The following is a 17,993-nucleotide window of genomic DNA, read 5'->3' as shown; positions in this document are numbered from 1 at the left end:
AAACAAATATCAGAGAGATTGGACCATCTAATGCAAGAGCCATGATTGTCATAATCTCTCAAGAGGAGGGAAGAGACGATATATGGAAATCAAGACCTCTTTTTTGGTTGGCTCATAACGCGACCCCCGTTAGTCCTCGTCCGCCGCACACTCCCAGCCATTCCCGTGGCTGGCCAGTGTGGTTAGGCCCGCCTTGTGGGGACCAGCTGATGTTAGAGACCTCGTATTCGCTCTGCCAGACGGCGGCTGGGCCGCGCTCCGAGGTTGTGGAAGGCGTTGCTCCTGGGGTTGCGGAGGGAGGGGAAGCGACCGGTGCAGCATTGTGCTGGTTGATGAGGTCCCAGAGGAGAACCATGCTGTCATCGCCGCCGGATGCAAGGATACCGCGACGGCTAGGAGACCACTCTACGCAGTTCAAGGCAGCTGAGTGGCCCTTCAGTTCCAATAGGGCTTGGCCTGGTTGTCGGACGTCGAGAACGCGGACAATACTGGAGTCCTGCGAGAATGTTGCCAGGAGATGGGCATCATGGGGGGATGCTGGGAGATTGTGTTAGCTTGTAATTATACTGTATGCTGTGGTTATTTTGTCCATACCTGCAATTCTCAACAAAGGAGGAGGGTAGAGGCCGGTCTGCGATTGGCCAGGGGGGCTGGAGTTCCCAGGGCTCATCACTGCTGCAGAGATTGTCAGTATTCGGAGCATATAATTATATTCTGGCAGGCACTGACGCTTCTCGTTCTTATCCGTCGGCTCGTAAATGATTGTGCTGTGTTCAAGACTTCGCAAATCAAACATTCGTACACTGCCATCGGCGCCGCAGCTTACGAAAACATCGACACTGTTGGCGCAGAACCGAACGTCGTACACCTCCTTGTCGTGGGCAATCAGTTGCGTCTTCGCTGTCAATGTAGGAATATCCCAAATGGTGCACGTTGTGTCAATGCTTGAAGTAATGATCAGACTTGGAGAAATTGTGTTCCAGTCAAGAGAGGTGATGGGAGCAGTGTGCTCGGGGGATTTTGAATTGGACAACAAAGCCAACGGAGAAAGCTTGGAGGTGGCTGGGTCTCGCTGGTTCATGGGACGAGTGATGGAATTCGAGCTTTGGAGAGGCTGAGAATTCGGCAGTGACCATAAGCGAAGGTGGTCTCCTGACGTGGCCAGCAAATCAGTCGATTGCTTCTGGGATGAGGGGGGCTCCCAGAGGATTCGGGTAACCGGGTAAGAATGAGTCGCCTCGGCCGTTTTCACATAGTCTAATTTGATCTCTCCCGCAGCCGCATCTGGGGTATCAGGATCTGGTTGGGACCAGTGTGCATCAAGGATTTGAATCTGTTAACTAGTTAGCATAAAACATATTCGTTCAGAGGGTGGATGCACGTACATAGTTGTGACTGTCTTCTAAATAGCTTCCCATGGCTAGTTTTCCACCAAAGCCCGAGTTGCCTGTGATGGGCCATTTGCACCAATCCACTGCGTATATAGGCCACGGTGCCACGTAATTGCTGTTGGTCGGCACCTGGTTGTCTCCATTATTGTAAGACATCGATGACGTTCCGGGATTCATGAGTGCCTCGCTCAACATGTGTTCACCTGATGGCCTGATATCGGCCAGGCCAAGCGGAGAATACTTGGAGCCTTGTGGGGTGTGAGGCAGAAACGCTCCAGGAGAAGAGGGATATTTGGAGCCATCGGGCGCACCATGTTGTTTGTACATGGATTGGTCGAACCCTGCCGGGCTAGATCGTGAATGCCCATGTGAATTAATCATGCTGGCTCGGTGATTGGGTTGCGACGATGACTGCGACATGGTAGGGACGACTGATGGAGCGGTATTTGCTGATACCGCAGCTGGACGGTTCTGATTCCCTGGCTGCAGGGCTCCGGGGAGAGTGCTGCTGCTGCTGCTATTCCCGTCGCCGCCGTACTGGGAACTCTGGTGTACGTTGATCGAGGGGAGCCGGGCACCTGCGTCCGGTGTGGTGGAATAGTCGTGCGAGGAGGATTGGCGGGACAAGTTTGGATTGATTGGCCCGGTTGATGGAATGTGAAGCTCCTCCGGCTGACGACTGAACACGGCTGACCGCCGGTGAGCGTCGTAGGAGGCGGGATTCGACATGATGTGGTCTAGGCTGAAGAGCAAGAGCGCCGTCTATGCAGGGGATGCCGCGATGGATCTTAGTTGGAGGGTGAGCTCCACTGTTTCTCGATCGAGATTAGTGGAGGAGGCTGGGGGAATGCACCAAATTGGGGATGTAGCGGGCTTCGAGGAAGCTCCAACCAGAGGACCGTGTCAGCCAGGTATCATTCCAGCTTATCAGGTCACTTGGCTCGCAATGGCATCCTCATCTCCATCAGAAAGTGGTAGAGTGGAGGACAGTGGGCGGTGTCATCCCACGAGAATAGCTGACTCAGCCGGGTACCCCAGCATGCGATGGGGATGGATCCGATCACTTCTTCAGGGATTGTGGTTCTGTTTGATTCTGTGATTTATTATTGATGTCTGTTCTGGTGTTGATCTTCTATCTCTTTTCACTTGAGTGTTAACTCTCCAGTGCTCGCTACTGTAGTTATATATTCTTCTCACCATGGGTTCCGATACCAATTCACCCTCGGCTTTACTACTTCTTCCCCCGCCTCCAGCCTTTTCTTTTACCAAAGTCAAAGATGCCTTTGAGCCATCCTTAGTGGATGTTTTCACCAAGCTCTCAAATGCCTTGGCTGGATCCAAGCGTACAGCTCTACTGGATATTGCTTTGGCCATTCCAGATCTTCTTTCCCCGAGCTGCCAACCTCGGGCCAAAGTGTTTGCACAACTCCAACATTATATGACCAGCGTCTATACCCTGGTTGTTGCTGTCTGTGCAACACAAAACATTGAATTGGACTCTCCAGGTGGCATTGATACCCGGGTGGTATTTATCGATGCAAGTGAGAACACCTCAGCCATCCAAGCCTCTGATAGTTCTCGCTTTGGGCCCATTCTGGACATCCAATCACTAGCAAATTCAAGACGTCTTTGGGATTATGTTTTCTACCTGTCCAACACAACCGGCCAAATTTTGGCTAATTCCTTCACCAACAGTGTTGGGAGCCAGTCCCGGGACGGCACGGCGGCAAGCATGCAAGCCATCACAAGCAAGCCTGACTGGGCGATCCCTGCCCGCCTGTTAATTCCTGACGACCAACATCCATCCACTCCACACTATTCGGTGGTTGTTGGTGGCACATTTGATCACCTTCATGTTGGTCACAAACTTCTGCTCACAGCAGTTGCATTGGTCCTAGAACCGCTGGACCGAGAGCACGAAGGCCGCCTGACCATCGGAGTGACCGGGGATGCGCTGTTGGTTAATAAAAAATACGCCGAATTTCTCGAGAGTTGGGAAGCGCGTTGGCAGAGTACTGCGGCTTTTCTGACGGCCATTATGGATTTCTCGCCTGGAAAGAAGTCACCGCAGATTGAACGTGCCTTTGCGCCAGGTCCCAATGGCAAGACTGTCCTTGTAAGGATCCAACCCAACTTGGCATTTGAATTTGTGGAGATCTCTGATCCATTTGGGCCCACGATTACCGAGGAGAACCTTGGAGCAATCGTTGTCTCGAAGGAGACACACTCAGGAGGGGCAGCTGTCAACGAAGAGCGGGTGAAGAAGGGATGGAAAGGTCTGGCCGTATTCGAGGTGGATGTACTCCAGTCTGGAGAAGCAACCACGACCACTGATGTTGAGGGCTTCGAATCCAAAATCAGCAGCACGGATATCAGACGGCGCCGAGTCCATCTCGCAAAGGTCTAATAGGTACACACATAATGATACAGAAGATCCGATAGTTAGTAGATAATCTCTCAAACACTTGTACATACATTAGTTCATCTTGATTTCGGCCATTATCCCCCAGTCATCTTGGGCAGACACATAATCCACACGCATGGTCCATCACTCTGCATGATGTGACGACTTCCCGGCGGGGTCTGCATTGGCCCCCTCCAACACGACTACACGACTCGCTCTCCTTCAACGGCCTTTGCTGCAGGTTCGCGCTGGCTGGCCGCAGAGTCAATCAATCATGTGATTCCCGTGTGGCAGCGTCACCAATGAAACCAAGCGGATCGGGTCAGAAATCCCGGCTTGTCAATGCAAAGGGCGCTAATCAGGCACTTGGTGATCGTCCCCGGTCGCGAAATCAATCGTTAGGGCGAGAGCTCTCGACATATGGTGAGACAAGTCAACTGTCCTAGTGTCTGCAGACGACGAGTCCGAGTATTTGATATCTTTTATTTTATTTTTATTTCTCATTTCCCCTCTTCCCAATTCCCTCCGTGGCTTGTCTCTCCGGTCTTGGACAAAGGTCAAGAGCGTCGATTTTCCCTCAATTCCTCCATATTTCCATGTTGCTGCTACTTCGTCAAGCAGCCGATGCTTCGGCTGCGCGCGCTGATCATGGCTCAGCCAACTCATATTCACGATCTTGCTGACGAGCTACTCAGCGACATCTTGTCCTTTCTTCTCGAACCCACACCCCGAGCCCTAAATGGCAGATTCAGTGGAAATGGACATACTTCCAGGCCTAGCGACCATGAACATGAAGCGTCCGATCTTGATCACTTTCGACTCGTCTGCAAGCGATTCATGCGAATCGCCACCCCTTACAAGTTTAGTCGATTTACTCTACGGTTTTCTGATCACGGCTTCCGGCGATTAGATGAACTGGTAGACATGCAGCTGGCTTACTATGTGAAAACCATCACATACATGGTGCGACCATTTTATCAAGGAAGCGGTACCAGCTCTTCAATCTCTCATACACAAGCGAGCAAATTAACTAATAATAAATTACAGGATGGGCCCGGACACTACGAACTTTGGGGTCAGAAAACCCCGAACTATCCGAACTACACAGCCGCCGACTGCGTGAACAAACCAATTTAACTGAAACCAACAATGATCAAACCCGCCTCCGCCGTGCAATCACATCGTTTTCCGCTCTGCAGGAAATAAAGCTCCTTAGGCTCCAAGACGAAGCAGACGAGTATCTCATCGACTTTATACGCGACCACTCACTGGGAACCGGCACCAGCACTGCAACAGGCATCCGCTTCGATTGGGAGACCGCCTGCTCGCGCGCCGTAACAAACCTCAGCATCGCTCTCCTCGACTCAAAATGCAGCTCCATCCGCTTCACAGGTCCCCAGATCAGCCCTGAAGCAACCCTCCAGCTCCTCCGCGCCCCGTCAACAACCCTCGCCGCCATGGGCGGGCGCCTTACAAGCCTCGACATAAACTTCTACTCAACAACCGACATCACCACAACCATGGCCGACCTCTCAGAAGTTTTCCACCGCTTTTTTGTCGCAGCCAAAAACCTCATCGCCATCCACATCGGTTTCCTCAGCAAAACACCCCTGGACCTTGACCTCGAGCTACTCTTCCACCACATCCGCTGGAAAACCCTCCGTAAACTCAGCATCCAAGGCTGGCGTCTGGGCGCAAACGAGATCATCGCACTGGCCCGCCGCCACAGTCCCTATCTACGCGATTTCCGCCTACTCAGCGTCTATCTTCGGCCTGGCGGCTTATGGTGCGATGTTCTTGCTGTCCTGCGCGAGGAAATGGAGCAGCTGGAGCGGCTGATTCTGAAGGATATTGACTACGCTGCACACTTTGATTCCCTTGCTATCTCGAACGGTGTCGAGGTCTTTGATGATTACCCTGCTGGCCCTGTGCCATCTTCTCTTACCGTTGCGGCTGGTACCTCCTCGGGTGTTCAGTCGCCGGTTGCTACCCCGCTCTCGCCTGACGGCCTCCCTAATTTGGTGAGGGGGAGGTGCTTGCCGTTGAGGAGGACTTCGCTTGAGAGACTGCGTGCTTTGTCTAGTGAAGACTTGGGGGATGACGGCGTGCATGTCTTGCGTGAACAGATGCCTCTTTGGGAGGCGTGGGTTCTTTCTGCTCCACATCAAGTTAAAAGGAATGGTCGGTCTCATTGGAGTATGTGAGGGAGGTAGACCTAGAGCTCTGGAGAGAAGGGAGAGGTAGAGAGGTGTTCAAAACGTTCTGATTACTATTTGCTTTTTGGAGTTGGGGGCTGTTTGAATTACCTTTCTGATGATTTGCATGCGTTAGAGCCGTTTGATTATATATTTGGCTATAATTATATTCCAATATTATTTCTGAGACACAGAGTTTCTAGTAAAATGTACTGCATTGAAATTGGTCAAAAGAATAAGGATATGCAAGGATGCAATCTTAGGATATCGTTAAACGCAAGCGTGTTAAAGGATAACCAACTCTCCAGCAATTATTTTCAAACCCCCCTATTCATAACATTGGGTCCAGTCGCCTCCAGCGCGTGCATAAGAGAGCCCCTTCACGAAATCACTACGACGACAACGGCCAAGTTTATCCGCCTTGCAGCCGTGCAGCGGAACAACACGGTCATTAACGAGGACTCGCACGAGCGGCTCCGGCTCCTTGCGACATTGCATCATCTCGATATAAGCACGAGCACCGAAGCTAACCGTCTTGGCAGATGAATATCCGTCCGCTCCCTTGGGAGTCTGGAGATGGTCAATTGGAAGTGGAGCGGTGCCGTTGTACAGCCCCATAGCAAAGTAGATCGGAAGCATTCCGTTATCGTGCGAGAAGTCTGCGTACATGTTGTAGTTGAGGGGGAATGTCGAGGCACCGGGGGCGTCAAGCGTGGAGTTTGTGCTGGTGTGGTCGTTCACTGGGGTTTTGGTGAGTCGGGCGATCAGTTCGTTCACGAAACCGACACCCTGGGTTGGGCCAAGGGGGTTGCCTGCGCCATAACCGTAGTACTTGCTCACTGACTGGAGGTAGTCATATTGGTTCCATTCGGCTTGGGTGAAGAGGTCGCAGAATGGAGACAGCTCGGACGCATCCTCGGTCAGGGACACTGTCTCGAAAGGACAAAGGTCCATCATACTAACCACATCGACGTCTGTGAATTTAACGCCAGGAAGATCAGCCTCGAGACGCGCTTTGATGGGTGGTACAAAGACTGCTGTGTATTTATCCTCGACCTCGTCGCCCAGTACGTTGTCCTCGAACTTGGGACAGGTATTGTGGTTCAGAGTGTTGTTGGCGCCAACTTCTTCTGAGATGAGAACACTGATCTTCGGGGCGGGTTGCTCGTGGTCGGCTTTTTTGTCCTGCAACTTTGCCTGCTTGAAGCCTTCAATGAACTTCTCTCCCGAAGCGATAACCCGCTCCGACTCAGCTGAGCGAATGAAGGGCACGGCTTTCTTAGCCAACGCCTGGTAGCGCTGGTAGAACTTGATTCCCGAGTTCAACAATTGGTTCTCTCCAAAGGGTACCAAATCATCACTTCCCATGGTGTATTCGTATGAGCTGAGGAATTTGGTCTTGCCGTTGTATGCAGTCGCGTTCGCATGGATGGCGTTCAGGAGCTTGGCATATGCCTTGCTCTTATTCGCCGATGGGAATCGAGCACCATGACGGGAGATCACTTGGGCAAAGGTGATCTCACAGCCTTTGGGTACCGCCTCATCTGAAACGGGCGATTCGTCCGCAACAGAGAAATAGGGCGAATACTGGCCCCACTTGTGCGTGAGCTCAGAGTTGCATTGATAACCGTTTTCGACAGTATTGCAAGCATCCTTGTTGTTATTTCCGTGACGCGACGATCTCTTCGACTTGTCGTCAAGAGTGGAAGTCACAGATAGGTCAGACTGGGTAGTATGTGAGGGGGTGTTACACTGGATTCCAGGCACGGAGTACATAGCGAGGGCGAAAAGTCCTAGCACCGACATGGCGGTCAATGCAATCCATTTTCTAGATTTCTGGCTTTGCCTCCGACCTTGATATTGCTCTCCTTCAAGCAGGCCTTCTTCTTCCCCGTGCTGTTGTTTGGAGAACACTGCCATTGAGCTGGGTGAATGAGTAGATGATATCACGGCTTGAAGTGTGTGAAACCTGCAAGGATAGAGAATGCAAAAATGGAGGGGAAATCAGTCCATTTTTAAATGTTGACCTGACTGTGAAGCGTTTGGGTTAACCCTTGTGGGATATATGCTCGTAAGCGTTTTGGTTGCGGTGATTCGCTGATTGGTTGTCGTTGCTCGAAGCGGGAAACACGTGGGAGATGTCCTACCCGTGACTCGGCACGAGACTTCACAGTACCTGAAACTAGTCCGTGTTAATATGCAAGTGGATGTTACTAGAGGTACCTTATGTATATTAGCCCAACGCGAGGTTTGACGTATAGTGATTTCTGAGGTTATTCCCTACTCCTCGCCGTACAAGAACAATTTTATCTACATCTTCCTCAAATCATATCAATCTACGGAGCATTTTCTGTTTTTTTTTTCCAATCAGATTGGCCATGTCTTACCTCGCTTCCCCGGGCTATGAATAGAGTTTGGTGGCTCTCGCATAAGCAGCGAGGCTAATAGAACACGCCAGTCTATTTCTTTGGCAACCTGGATATTACGGGATCTCATTTCCGATATAGAAAAGTAGAGAAATATCTATACGGAAGCTAGGGTGAAGATATGTGCATCTTTCTGGTTATGTATAGAAAGGTCGTTCGTACGGTTCATGTACATCTAAAATACATATAAAATTTACGAAAATATATATATCTATACAAGAGAGTATCTAAAATCAACTTCCATAAACATCGGAGTGTCCTTAAATCTAGCATCCGCAATGTCATCTTAGGTCAAATGAGTCGGATATATAGACTCCTATTTCGTCAAGGACCGACGCCGCATCAGCGGCCGACTGTTCAGAATACAAGAGCTATAACAACTCGGCAATCGCTTTCACTCAAACTAGACATGACTGGGCTGAAATGACTAGCCGGCCCTTTTGATATTTCCGTCTCTATAGCATGAGATGCCGGTGTTGAGCACGAGTGCTACCTACCCCGACGATATGTTACACTGATAAAAATATATTCCACCAACCGCAAGAAACGAAGACCAGTGAATCCAGATTTTGGTGCAATTGATCGAAGGATTGAAGGATTTTACAAGAAATAGAGGGGATAATACGAGAGCAGGCATGTTGTATATACGTCCACTGTGGAGTCCATTCCCCCTATCATTTTTGGTCTAGTATTTTGAGCTTCCCCTCCAAAAAATCCATATGGCACATATATTGTAGAGACAATTTGCCTATGTTGTACTCAAACTCTACCTAATTATATAGGTGGGCCAGATCAAAAGTCATTCGTTTCAAGACCGCCATTGCTGCAGCTAGAAGATTAAGGCATGATCATCCGTTTCAAACATCAGCGTAGACATGTGAGTGTAGAGTGTAGATCAATTCGATCAATTTTACTCTGTACTAAGAGTTCTATTGGGATTTTTAAGTAAACATAATAAAATCTTAACCATCTAACTATAGAAGTAGAGTAACAATGGAGTTGAACAATACAATTCTGTAGTTCGTCTGTGGAGAGACCTCCAACCAATCAGAATTCCCGGGGTTGCCGAGACGCGCCCGACCCAAACATTCTGACTTTGCTCCAAAACAAACCAGCTCTAATCTTCAACTTCACCCTTTTACTCTCAGAATGCCTCCAATTAACAGAGATTCTGACTTACATGACGATTCATTTTCACTCACCAATTTGGATGACGAAATAATGGGCACCTCGACACGACGTGTCGATCAGGAGCTTGACTACGATATCAACACATCAACACTTGACCGTGCTTTCCCCGAATTTTCGCAAATACAGACCTCCGAGGAGGAGGAACAGGAATTGGACGACCTTTCACATAGTGACCTCGATATGTCCGTTGAGGTGGGACGCGGTGCTGGCAAACCAGCACGCGATGACTCGCGCAGCTCTATGATGAGCTTCGGGAACAGCGTACGCTCATCCTCGCCCGCTATTCAGGTTGAATACCCCACACCACAAAAGACAGTTGCTGCTACGCGTCCGTCACGTCGTGCAGTCAGTGAAAATCTACGAAAGAACGCCCAGGTGCGACGAGCCACCCAGGCGCAGAAAGAAACGATGAGCCCGCAAGTCTCAAAGGCCCAACGCGACCAGCGTCGGACATTCTCCGATATGCACGCCAAAGTGCGTGACAGCTACGAGGGCTCATTTTTGGGAGACGAGCGACCTGCTCCTATCTCCACGAAGACGCGTTCGACGCGTTTTGGAAATGCAAACACTTCTCAGGAGATTGCAGATGCAATTGAGCGAGCTTCAAGGGAAGCCTACGCGAAGGAACTCCGCAAGTCGGCTTCCAACACCGCAGGAACTCCCCGCAAAAGCAGTGCCAGTGCAGCCAACACCAACAATATTGGTGACACCATGACCCATCAATCATTCCTTCTTCCCGACCTCCCTAACATCTCTGAACTTGTCTCCGGTGTGTACGAAGATGGTACGCCCGTCTACTCCCGACAGGGCAAGATGCGCTCTACCCGATTTGTTTCCCCACTTCATGATCCTACAGACATGTCTCTCCCTCACGAGCACATGCCGCTGGATGCAGTGCCTGTCCCCGAAGATGAAAAGGCCTTGTTTGTTCATCTCAGACTACTTCAGGATAAGGTGGCAGAGCTAGAGATGTTCAAGTCCGAGGCAGAGAGAAGAATGGACAGTTATCGCCAGGAGAATTCATCTTTGAAGGCGAACAGATCTCGCCAGTCATCAGCGAAGTACGAATCTGAGGATAATTCGCACAAAAGGGGATCTAAGCGCCTGGAAAATGAGAACCAGAAGCTAGACGCAGCCAATCTCGCTTTACAAAACCAGTTGGACATCGCCGATCGAAAGGCCCAGGTCCAAGAGTCTGCCATCAAGCGTTTGAACCATGACAGAGAGTCGGCTATCTCACAACTTGGAGCCGCTTATCTCGAAACTCGAGAGCTGAAGGCCGAGAATGAGGAATTGCGACAGGAAAATGCGGATCTCAAGTCCCAGATCAGCCGATTCTCGGGCCGCAAGACTCGGGAACAGGATACCGTCGAGTCCGAAGCTAGTTCAGCCGCGTCTGATGATGTCGATGACAGCCAACTTTACACTGAGCGCAGTGGAGACTTGAGTCGGAGCACCAGAGACATTACATCAAAAAGCCAGCGCTCCACCACGAGGACCAGACGCCAGGATGACTCCCGCTCTAAGGTGTCTACTCAAGTGGACAAGGAAATTTCTCGCCTCGAAAAGGAACGTGCCGATGAGGCTCTCTTCTCTATTGAGATGCGTGCTTCAAACTCTAAGCCATCAAAGTCGGCTGTTTCTCGCTCTTCCGAATCAAAGATCTCCCGGAAACAGCCTAGCACGAGCAAGCAGCGCGTAAAGCGAGTGATAGTTGAAGATGTGACTGCGCCGGAGGTGTCTGAGCAGACCAAGGCTTCATCTGAAGCAGACGTTACCTTGTTGAGTGTTATTGATGAACATGAAATCTCTCGTCTACGCAAAACATTGGAAGAAGAAAGAATGATGCGCAAACAACGACGTTCTAGTGCCCCTAAGGAAGAGACCGTCAACTCAACTAGACAGAGCATTTTGAAAACCCCTGCCCCTCGCAAGTCATCTCTTCGCGAACCCAAGGCCGAAATCCCTCGCCCAGCTTCGGCTACTGGAGATATTACCACCGCCTCAAAGGCAAATACCGATGGAGACAGCAGTCTCAAAGTACCAATTGTAGAGCGTTCCCGGCGCCATTCAGAGAATTCGTTGCCCGCAACATCCCAGCGCAAGAAGCAGCGCAATGCCGCTGACGTGACCTCTGCTTTCATCCTTCCTGATATCACCCTCCACCACGTCGACTTGGCGGCTGCTGATCCATCCAAGCTGCCACAGGCTACCCAAAAAGCATTGGATAGCATTGCTCGACACAATGGACAAAACTGCACAGTTTGCAATGGTCACTCCACTGACGGCACCTGCAACCACGAGTCCGTGAAGGTCGCGAAACCCATTCCTGTGTCAGAACGTATGCCCGAGCCATCCATCTGGAACGAAGAACCAACTATGCGCCCCTCGCAACCCCCTGCCCTCGCTCTTGCTACTGTTCTCAAGGGCCTGGAGGATGAACTTGCCCACCTCAAGATGCAACTGGCCACATACCAAAGTGCCTATAACAAGCTTGACGCATCGCTCGGCAAGCGTCCGCGCAAGGCCCTGCAAGAAAAGATTGATAATATCTTGAAGGGCATCGATATGAAGTCTGACCAAATCTACGCTCTCTACGATGTTTTGGAGGGCCAAAGGCAAGATGGTCGTGAGATGACCGACCACGAAATGGAAGCGACTCTTGAGTCAATTGGAATTGATGTCGACATGTCCCATGGACCTGATGTTACTGGTACTACTGATAAGTCTTCTCGCCACGGCCAGGTTGACCTGGATGATGACGAGGATTTGCCCTGGGAGGGTATTGAGAGCACTGCTGAGATGACTGGCCACCTTTCTTTGGGCGGTCACTGAGCTATGTTTGTTGCATCGCATTGCGTGTGTTGATATTATTCTAGTTACTTTGCTGCTACTTTGGCGCTGTTTTATGGAGTTTGGTTCGATCTGTATCTTTACTTTATTGATTTGGGGAATCGAGTATTGTTTAGGTAGTTCTTGATACTCAAATATCATTGTGGCCGTATCACGGCCCTGGAAATAACTTCTTCCATTTCTTATCCAATATAGCGTAACTCTCTAGATCATTTAGCTGTTTTGTGCTGTCTGTATCAATCTCAATGTATTTGTCAAGTTTCATTCTTTGAATTATGGTAATACCATATGCAGTGACTGGGATATCCCAAGCGAACAGAAAAAACGCCATCGCTATGCTCAGTAGCTAATAAAACAAACCAAATTTTATACAAGCCCCGAAATCATTCCAAACCCAGTCGAAGTAGAATTCAAGCGGTGTTCTCTCCACTATTCGCAGCCATAGCAGCACCCTCTGAAGCCGTCGACTTCGAAATATTAGCAGCATCTCGCTGAGAGATCTCCTCCCCAACAAAGCAGCTCAACCCGGCAAAAGCCTCGAGCAGCGTGCGCGAGTAGTATTCGCGTAAATCATAACCACCAGCCAGCATCCGCGCATCATTGCGAATAGGATCAAGATACTGCGACGGATAATATGACTGGAGAGAATAGTAATCGCGCTTTTCGGGCAAATAGCCCATAAACGGGTCGTACGGCTTCTCCGGCTCGGGCGTGATAATCTTGCGCAGACCCTTGACAAGTCCCGTATCCGCCGCACCAGCATGATCCAACGTGGAAAGATTCGACCCGCGCTTGGTCTCCAACCGCAGCGCAGCCTGTTTCTGTCGAATGCGTTCTTCCTCGCTGCGACGCGCGGACGACTTCTTCAGCAGCACCTTGTGTCCTTCGCGGGCGATGGCCGCAGCATCTGTTGATGAGCCGGAGGCGAGCCTTGAGAGGAAATCCTCGCGTCCTGCTTGAATCTCGCGTCGCTCAGTCTCGTATTCCTGGCGTACTGCTTGGCGGCGCAGTCGGGCTTCTTCTTGTTCGAGGGTCATGCGGGCTTGGAATGAGGAGGCTTCCTCGGCTTCTATAGCTTGGTTTGTGCGGATTGATTGCATGTTGTCTGCTGCGTATTTTTGGAGCTGGGCTTCGGTTTTTGCCACATCGATGCGGCTTACTAGGTTCGCGATTATGTCCTCCCTTTGTTCCAGGAAGTCGTCGTATGCACGCTTTGAGTCAAATTCTTCTTCGCGGCGGTTTAGGCTGATCGAGATAATCTGTTAGTTCTCACAATATCATAGGGTGTTTGACAAGGGACGTACATGTGCATCACACGCCGCCGGATATCTACTTCTCTCTCCACCCCGATATCTTCAAATGTTTGCTTGCGGAACCGATTTTTGCGGAGCGTTTTGCGACACCCGGCTACCGGACAGTTTGCGGGGCCAGATGAGAAAATACGGTCCACGCACGACTCACACATCTTGTGGTAGCATTCGGGGTTGATGAGAAAGCGCATGTCCGGGTTGAGGTATCGCGACGATTTGCAGACAGGGCAAACCTCTACAAAAAGATGTGATTAGTATTATACATCAAGATGAAGCCGAACAAGAGCTTACCGTCTTCATCACGGCGAGAAGCCGCATCGGTGGCCATGGTGAGTAAAGTGACGTGGGAGGGATGGACCACGGACTTGGTTGAGGCTGATAAGCAACGCACGTGCACGGGCCACATCCTCGTCACTTTTTTTTTTGCGACTTTTTCTTTTTGTCTCCGGCAACCCCTCTGTTTGCTCCGTTCCATTTAATTGACGTTGTCAGTGCCGAGCTGCTACTTTTAACAATCATGGGAGTACCGAACCCCAACCTCGACGCTCTCGAAGAGCAGCGCCTCGCGCTCGAAGAAAACATCCTCCAACTTCAGAAATCGCTTTACCACTGGCGAACCTGGGAAGCGGAATACGACGGAGTCCGCGAGGAGATCAGCAACCTGGAAGATGATGCCAGCACAGATGAATTTATTGCCGTGGCCCTGGAATTTGGCGGCACGCTGGTGGATCAGAAAGAAATGCAGACAATACTCGGTTCGCAAGGTGTGACGCGGTCTCGCGGGCAAGTGGTTGATCTTCTCGGAAGACGCATCGACTATGTGCAGCAGAATGTTGCGACTATGGAGAAGAGGCTTTCGAAGGCCCAAAATGAGCTGGACGCTTTGGTCTTGGATGATCAGCCACCGCTGCAGGACGGTGCGGAGTTCCCGATGCAGGAGATTATGGAGGAGCTTGATGAGGATGGAAATGTCGTCTCGAGCAAGATCAATACGCCTGGGAATGACGCTACGGAATTGCTGGATGTGCTGAAGAAGGCTGGTGTCAAGGATATCCCAGAGACTGCTGAGCCAGAGAAGACTGCTGCAACTCCCGCCGATGCTACACGTGAAGGCGCGGTGGGTGAGTCGGCCACCTCCATTGCTGCAGACCAGCAGAACGATTCCTCGAGCGGCGACAATGTGATCACAGATCCAAATGGCGTATCCCTGAAGTTCTCTCAACCTCAGTCCGTGGTGACCGCCGAAGATCGCATGCAGCCACCTGTCACGGATGTGAATGAATCTGCAGAAGAAGCAAGACTTCGCCGTGAAATGCTCGATTATGGGATCAACGAGGTGGGAGCTATCGTGGCAGAGTTAGAAATGGATGAGTCCGGAAGCGACATTTCCTTTGACGAGGAATACGATTACGACTACGACGAAGAAGATAATGAAGACGAACACGGCCGCTCTCACACCCATCTCCCGGCGGAATACCACCAGCAGATGATGGAATTGGAGGCCAAGCTCAATGCCCGGGGCTTGATGAATATGGGCAAGGACACTGAGACGTTCCCCGAGGAAGTGCAGCAAGAGATCGCGACATCTGCTGAGGTTGAAACTACCACCAAAGAGAAGAAACCTAAGAAGCGTGTCGCGTTCGCCGATGAACTTGATATCGCACCAGCTCCCACACCCTCGGTTACTGCAGAGAAGGCTCCTGCTCCACGGGCCGAGCCTCAGGTGCTCGCTGATTCCATTGTTGAACGGACCAGTCGTGTTCCGGAGCCCGCTCCAACCACCCCTGCTGTTCCTAAGAAGACCTCACGGTTCAAAAGTGCTCGGGCCGTTACTCCAGATAGTACCGCTAGCGGATCTGTTACTACCGGGGCTACAATCGCAAATCCGTCAGAAGTCACCGATTCTCGCCTTCGCAAACAAGCCAACACAACTCCTTCTGTGGTGCCGCCTGTCCTCTTCCCTGCGACGCCAAAAGAGCCTAAGCCCTTCTCCGTACCAATCACTGATATCTCTGAGGTCACCGAGAAACCTTCTGCGCCTCAATTTCCACATGACCGAACTCTAGCCGAAAAGGTCTTTGAGCGACAGCCCAAAGCGGGGGCTGTAGTAGCTCCTGAACTGGACGTCTACGACGAAGAGCTTCACCAGAAGCAGATTGCGTCAGAGTTCTTCAATATGCAAAAGCGCATCAACGGCACCAAAGAAGACGAGGAGCATGATACTTTCCCTCCTGAGGAAGTTGAACCTAAACGTGTGAGCAAGTTCAAAGCCTCACGAATGGGATAGTTTTGCAAGAGTTGGCTACATGTATGGCTATTTCAAACCCAATGTATTTATCAGAAAGGAAGTGATTGTTTTTGTTTTGTTTGTCTATTACCCTTAGTCCCGTCAAGAGCCACTTCTCTTCTTCTTCTTCTTCTTCTTCTTCTTCTTCTTCTTCTCCTCCTCCTTCTTCTTCCTCCCCCGACCAACGGGCTTCCAATTTCTGGTGGGTTTACCCTCAGGAAAATACAAGGTGCATACCCCTATCTCTTCGTGCGATGGGAAATCGTGGTATCACCACGAACTGAAGTCCAAGATCAAACGAGGGATTCTCTGGCTGCGCTCCTCAATTCTATCAGAACAGGAGAGAAAGCGTATGTTACTCGTGCTTCTCCTCTGGGAAGGTTCAGAGCAACTACGGGAGTATTGACTGCCTGGAGGATTGATAGATGGAGGTGTGGTTTATTTATTCTCTCTCGACATCCTACGTAGCTTAATCTCGAGTGAATGCACTCGTTTCTCGACTTTTCTCATCCGCCACCTGCGGTGCCTTGTCACACAGTCCCATCCTGTCTCCATTCTTACCTTGAGACTGGTTTGGCTTTTGTCTAAACTCATACGACAGTATGTCTTTGACGGAGTAAGGATTGAGCTCTCAGCATCACCGTATAATCCCTCATTATTTATTATAAAGCCAATGTCTGCCCACGACAGAGTACACCAAATTGCAACATAACTCTCAGCGTATCAACAAACGAAGCACGACACAGCCTCAAAAACAAGAGGTCACGCCTGGCGAAATCTTCTCCAACTTGGTGACCAACTCCTTGAAAAAGGCTTCTTCAATCATAATTCCCTTTCCATTGGTCACGATACAAGATGGACTAGAGAACATAGTTAGCTGACTTGATTTTCCGGATCAGACACCAACAACCGACTTACCTGTGAACTCGACAGTTTGTCAGATACTGCCCATTGCTTTTCTCGTCGGCCATGATCGCGTGTACCAAAGCACGACTACCCTCCTCCGTACTGCGAGCCAGCAGCCTTTCGCCAACGCGAAAACCGACACTGTCCGTTTCCCGCGCCAGTTTAGACTTGCAGAAGCTGGGGTTTGGCGTGTTGATGAGAACTAGCGGCGCTTTGCTCTGTGCAAGTCGATTCACAAATGCACGCACACCGAACAATACCAGCAGCTTTGACAATGGGTATCGACCTGCCATATTGGTAGCTTCTTTGTTGTTGAGCGATTTGAAGATACCGCCCTCATTTTGAGGATCCAGCTGCTCAAGAGAAGCAATATAATGCAAAGCCGAGTTTGGGATTGTGATGCAAGGGGTGATATTGAAGTTGGAAGCTGACTCTCGCAGTTTTGGGATCAGTAAGGCAATAAGCAAGAACGTGCTCACCACGTTGACGGTGATAGTTCTCTCGTCCTCCTCCGATAAACTGAATGTATTTGATAGCAGCCCGGCATTTGCCAACAGAGCATCAAGACGAGGTAGAGCTGCAGCACGGCTGGCAAAGCTTTTGACTGAGACATAGCTATCCATATCCAGCAGCCACACCTCGACTGAGCTTTCATCGCGGCTGGTGGATTGCAATAGTTCTTGTCTTGCAGCTTCACCCTTCTTCGGATCGCGTACTGCCATGATCAACTTCTCCACGCCTAGGCGCAACAGGTGGCGGCTGGCCTCGAAACCTAGACCTTGGTTTGAACCGGATACGATGATTGTATGTCCGCTGAGATCGCCTTCGGGGTAAGGGAGTTGGATGAAGATATTGGATAACACCGTTGACAAGACACCCTCTAGAGTCGAAAGGACAGACATGGTTCTGTCTGTTTAGGTTGAATCTGAATAAAAAAGAATAAGAAGTATCACTGTGCACAACCCTGAACCAAACAGATGCTTTTCTTGGCCCTTTAAATAGGAAACCCTCTCGCGGTCGGGCTTATTAT

At 50.4% G+C, this 17,993-nt stretch overlaps 8 protein-coding genes across 8 annotated transcripts; 4 read left to right on the top strand and 4 right to left on the bottom strand.

The window, feature by feature from the left end:
- Positions 1-112: 112 nt before the first annotated feature.
- On the bottom strand, positions 113-2,120 carry N7447_006475 (uncharacterized protein; the record flags this gene model as incomplete). Its single annotated transcript, XM_057230737.1, has 4 exons — positions 113-537; positions 595-675; positions 730-1,333; positions 1,386-2,120. The coding sequence occupies 4 exons, from the start codon at positions 2,118-2,120 to the stop codon at positions 113-115; spliced, it is 1,845 nt and encodes a 614-aa protein (XP_057085827.1).
- A 469-nt stretch (positions 2,121-2,589) lies between these two features.
- On the top strand, positions 2,590-3,798 carry N7447_006474 (putative pantetheine-phosphate adenylyltransferase; the record flags this gene model as incomplete). Its single annotated transcript, XM_057230736.1, has 1 exon — positions 2,590-3,798. The coding sequence occupies one exon, from the start codon at positions 2,590-2,592 to the stop codon at positions 3,796-3,798; it is 1,209 nt and encodes a 402-aa protein (XP_057085826.1).
- A 621-nt stretch (positions 3,799-4,419) lies between these two features.
- On the top strand, positions 4,420-5,999 carry N7447_006473 (F-box domain protein; the record flags this gene model as incomplete). The annotated part of the gene is made up of 2 exons (XM_057230735.1): positions 4,420-4,783; positions 4,843-5,999. The coding sequence occupies 2 exons, from the start codon at positions 4,420-4,422 to the stop codon at positions 5,997-5,999; spliced, it is 1,521 nt and encodes a 506-aa protein (XP_057085825.1).
- Positions 6,000-6,317: 318 nt separating this feature from the next.
- Positions 6,318-7,910, bottom strand: N7447_006472 (histidine phosphatase family protein; the record flags this gene model as incomplete). Its single annotated transcript, XM_057230734.1, has 1 exon — positions 6,318-7,910. One exon carries the CDS (start codon positions 7,908-7,910, stop codon positions 6,318-6,320), a length of 1,593 nt encoding a protein of 530 aa, XP_057085824.1.
- A 1,655-nt stretch (positions 7,911-9,565) lies between these two features.
- Positions 9,566-12,442, top strand: N7447_006471 (uncharacterized protein; the record flags this gene model as incomplete). Its single annotated transcript, XM_057230733.1, has 1 exon — positions 9,566-12,442. One exon carries the CDS (start codon positions 9,566-9,568, stop codon positions 12,440-12,442), a length of 2,877 nt encoding a protein of 958 aa, XP_057085823.1.
- A 428-nt stretch (positions 12,443-12,870) lies between these two features.
- Positions 12,871-14,098, bottom strand: N7447_006470 (TFIIH/NER complex subunit TFB3; the record flags this gene model as incomplete). Its single annotated transcript, XM_057230732.1, has 3 exons — positions 12,871-13,705; positions 13,765-14,005; positions 14,062-14,098. 3 exons carry the CDS (start codon positions 14,096-14,098, stop codon positions 12,871-12,873), a joined length of 1,113 nt encoding a protein of 370 aa, XP_057085822.1.
- A 189-nt stretch (positions 14,099-14,287) lies between these two features.
- On the top strand, positions 14,288-16,057 carry N7447_006469 (prefoldin-like protein; the record flags this gene model as incomplete). The annotated part of the gene is made up of 1 exon (XM_057230731.1): positions 14,288-16,057. One exon carries the CDS (start codon positions 14,288-14,290, stop codon positions 16,055-16,057), a length of 1,770 nt encoding a protein of 589 aa, XP_057085821.1.
- Positions 16,058-16,805: 748 nt separating this feature from the next.
- Positions 16,806-17,865, bottom strand: N7447_006468 (Short-chain dehydrogenase/reductase SDR; the record flags this gene model as incomplete). Its single annotated transcript, XM_057230730.1, has 2 exons — positions 16,806-16,917; positions 16,976-17,865. 2 exons carry the CDS (start codon positions 17,863-17,865, stop codon positions 16,806-16,808), a joined length of 1,002 nt encoding a protein of 333 aa, XP_057085820.1.
- Positions 17,866-17,993: the final 128 nt, after the last annotated feature.

This window comes from Penicillium robsamsonii (genome assembly GCF_028829455.1).
Source record: "Penicillium robsamsonii strain IBT 29466 chromosome Unknown utg000003l_segment0_segment0, whole genome shotgun sequence".
In the NCBI taxonomy this organism is placed as follows: domain Eukaryota; kingdom Fungi; phylum Ascomycota; class Eurotiomycetes; order Eurotiales; family Aspergillaceae; genus Penicillium; species Penicillium robsamsonii.
Note: the sequence above shows the minus strand (reverse complement) of the source record. Positions and strands in the feature narration are given on the sequence as shown.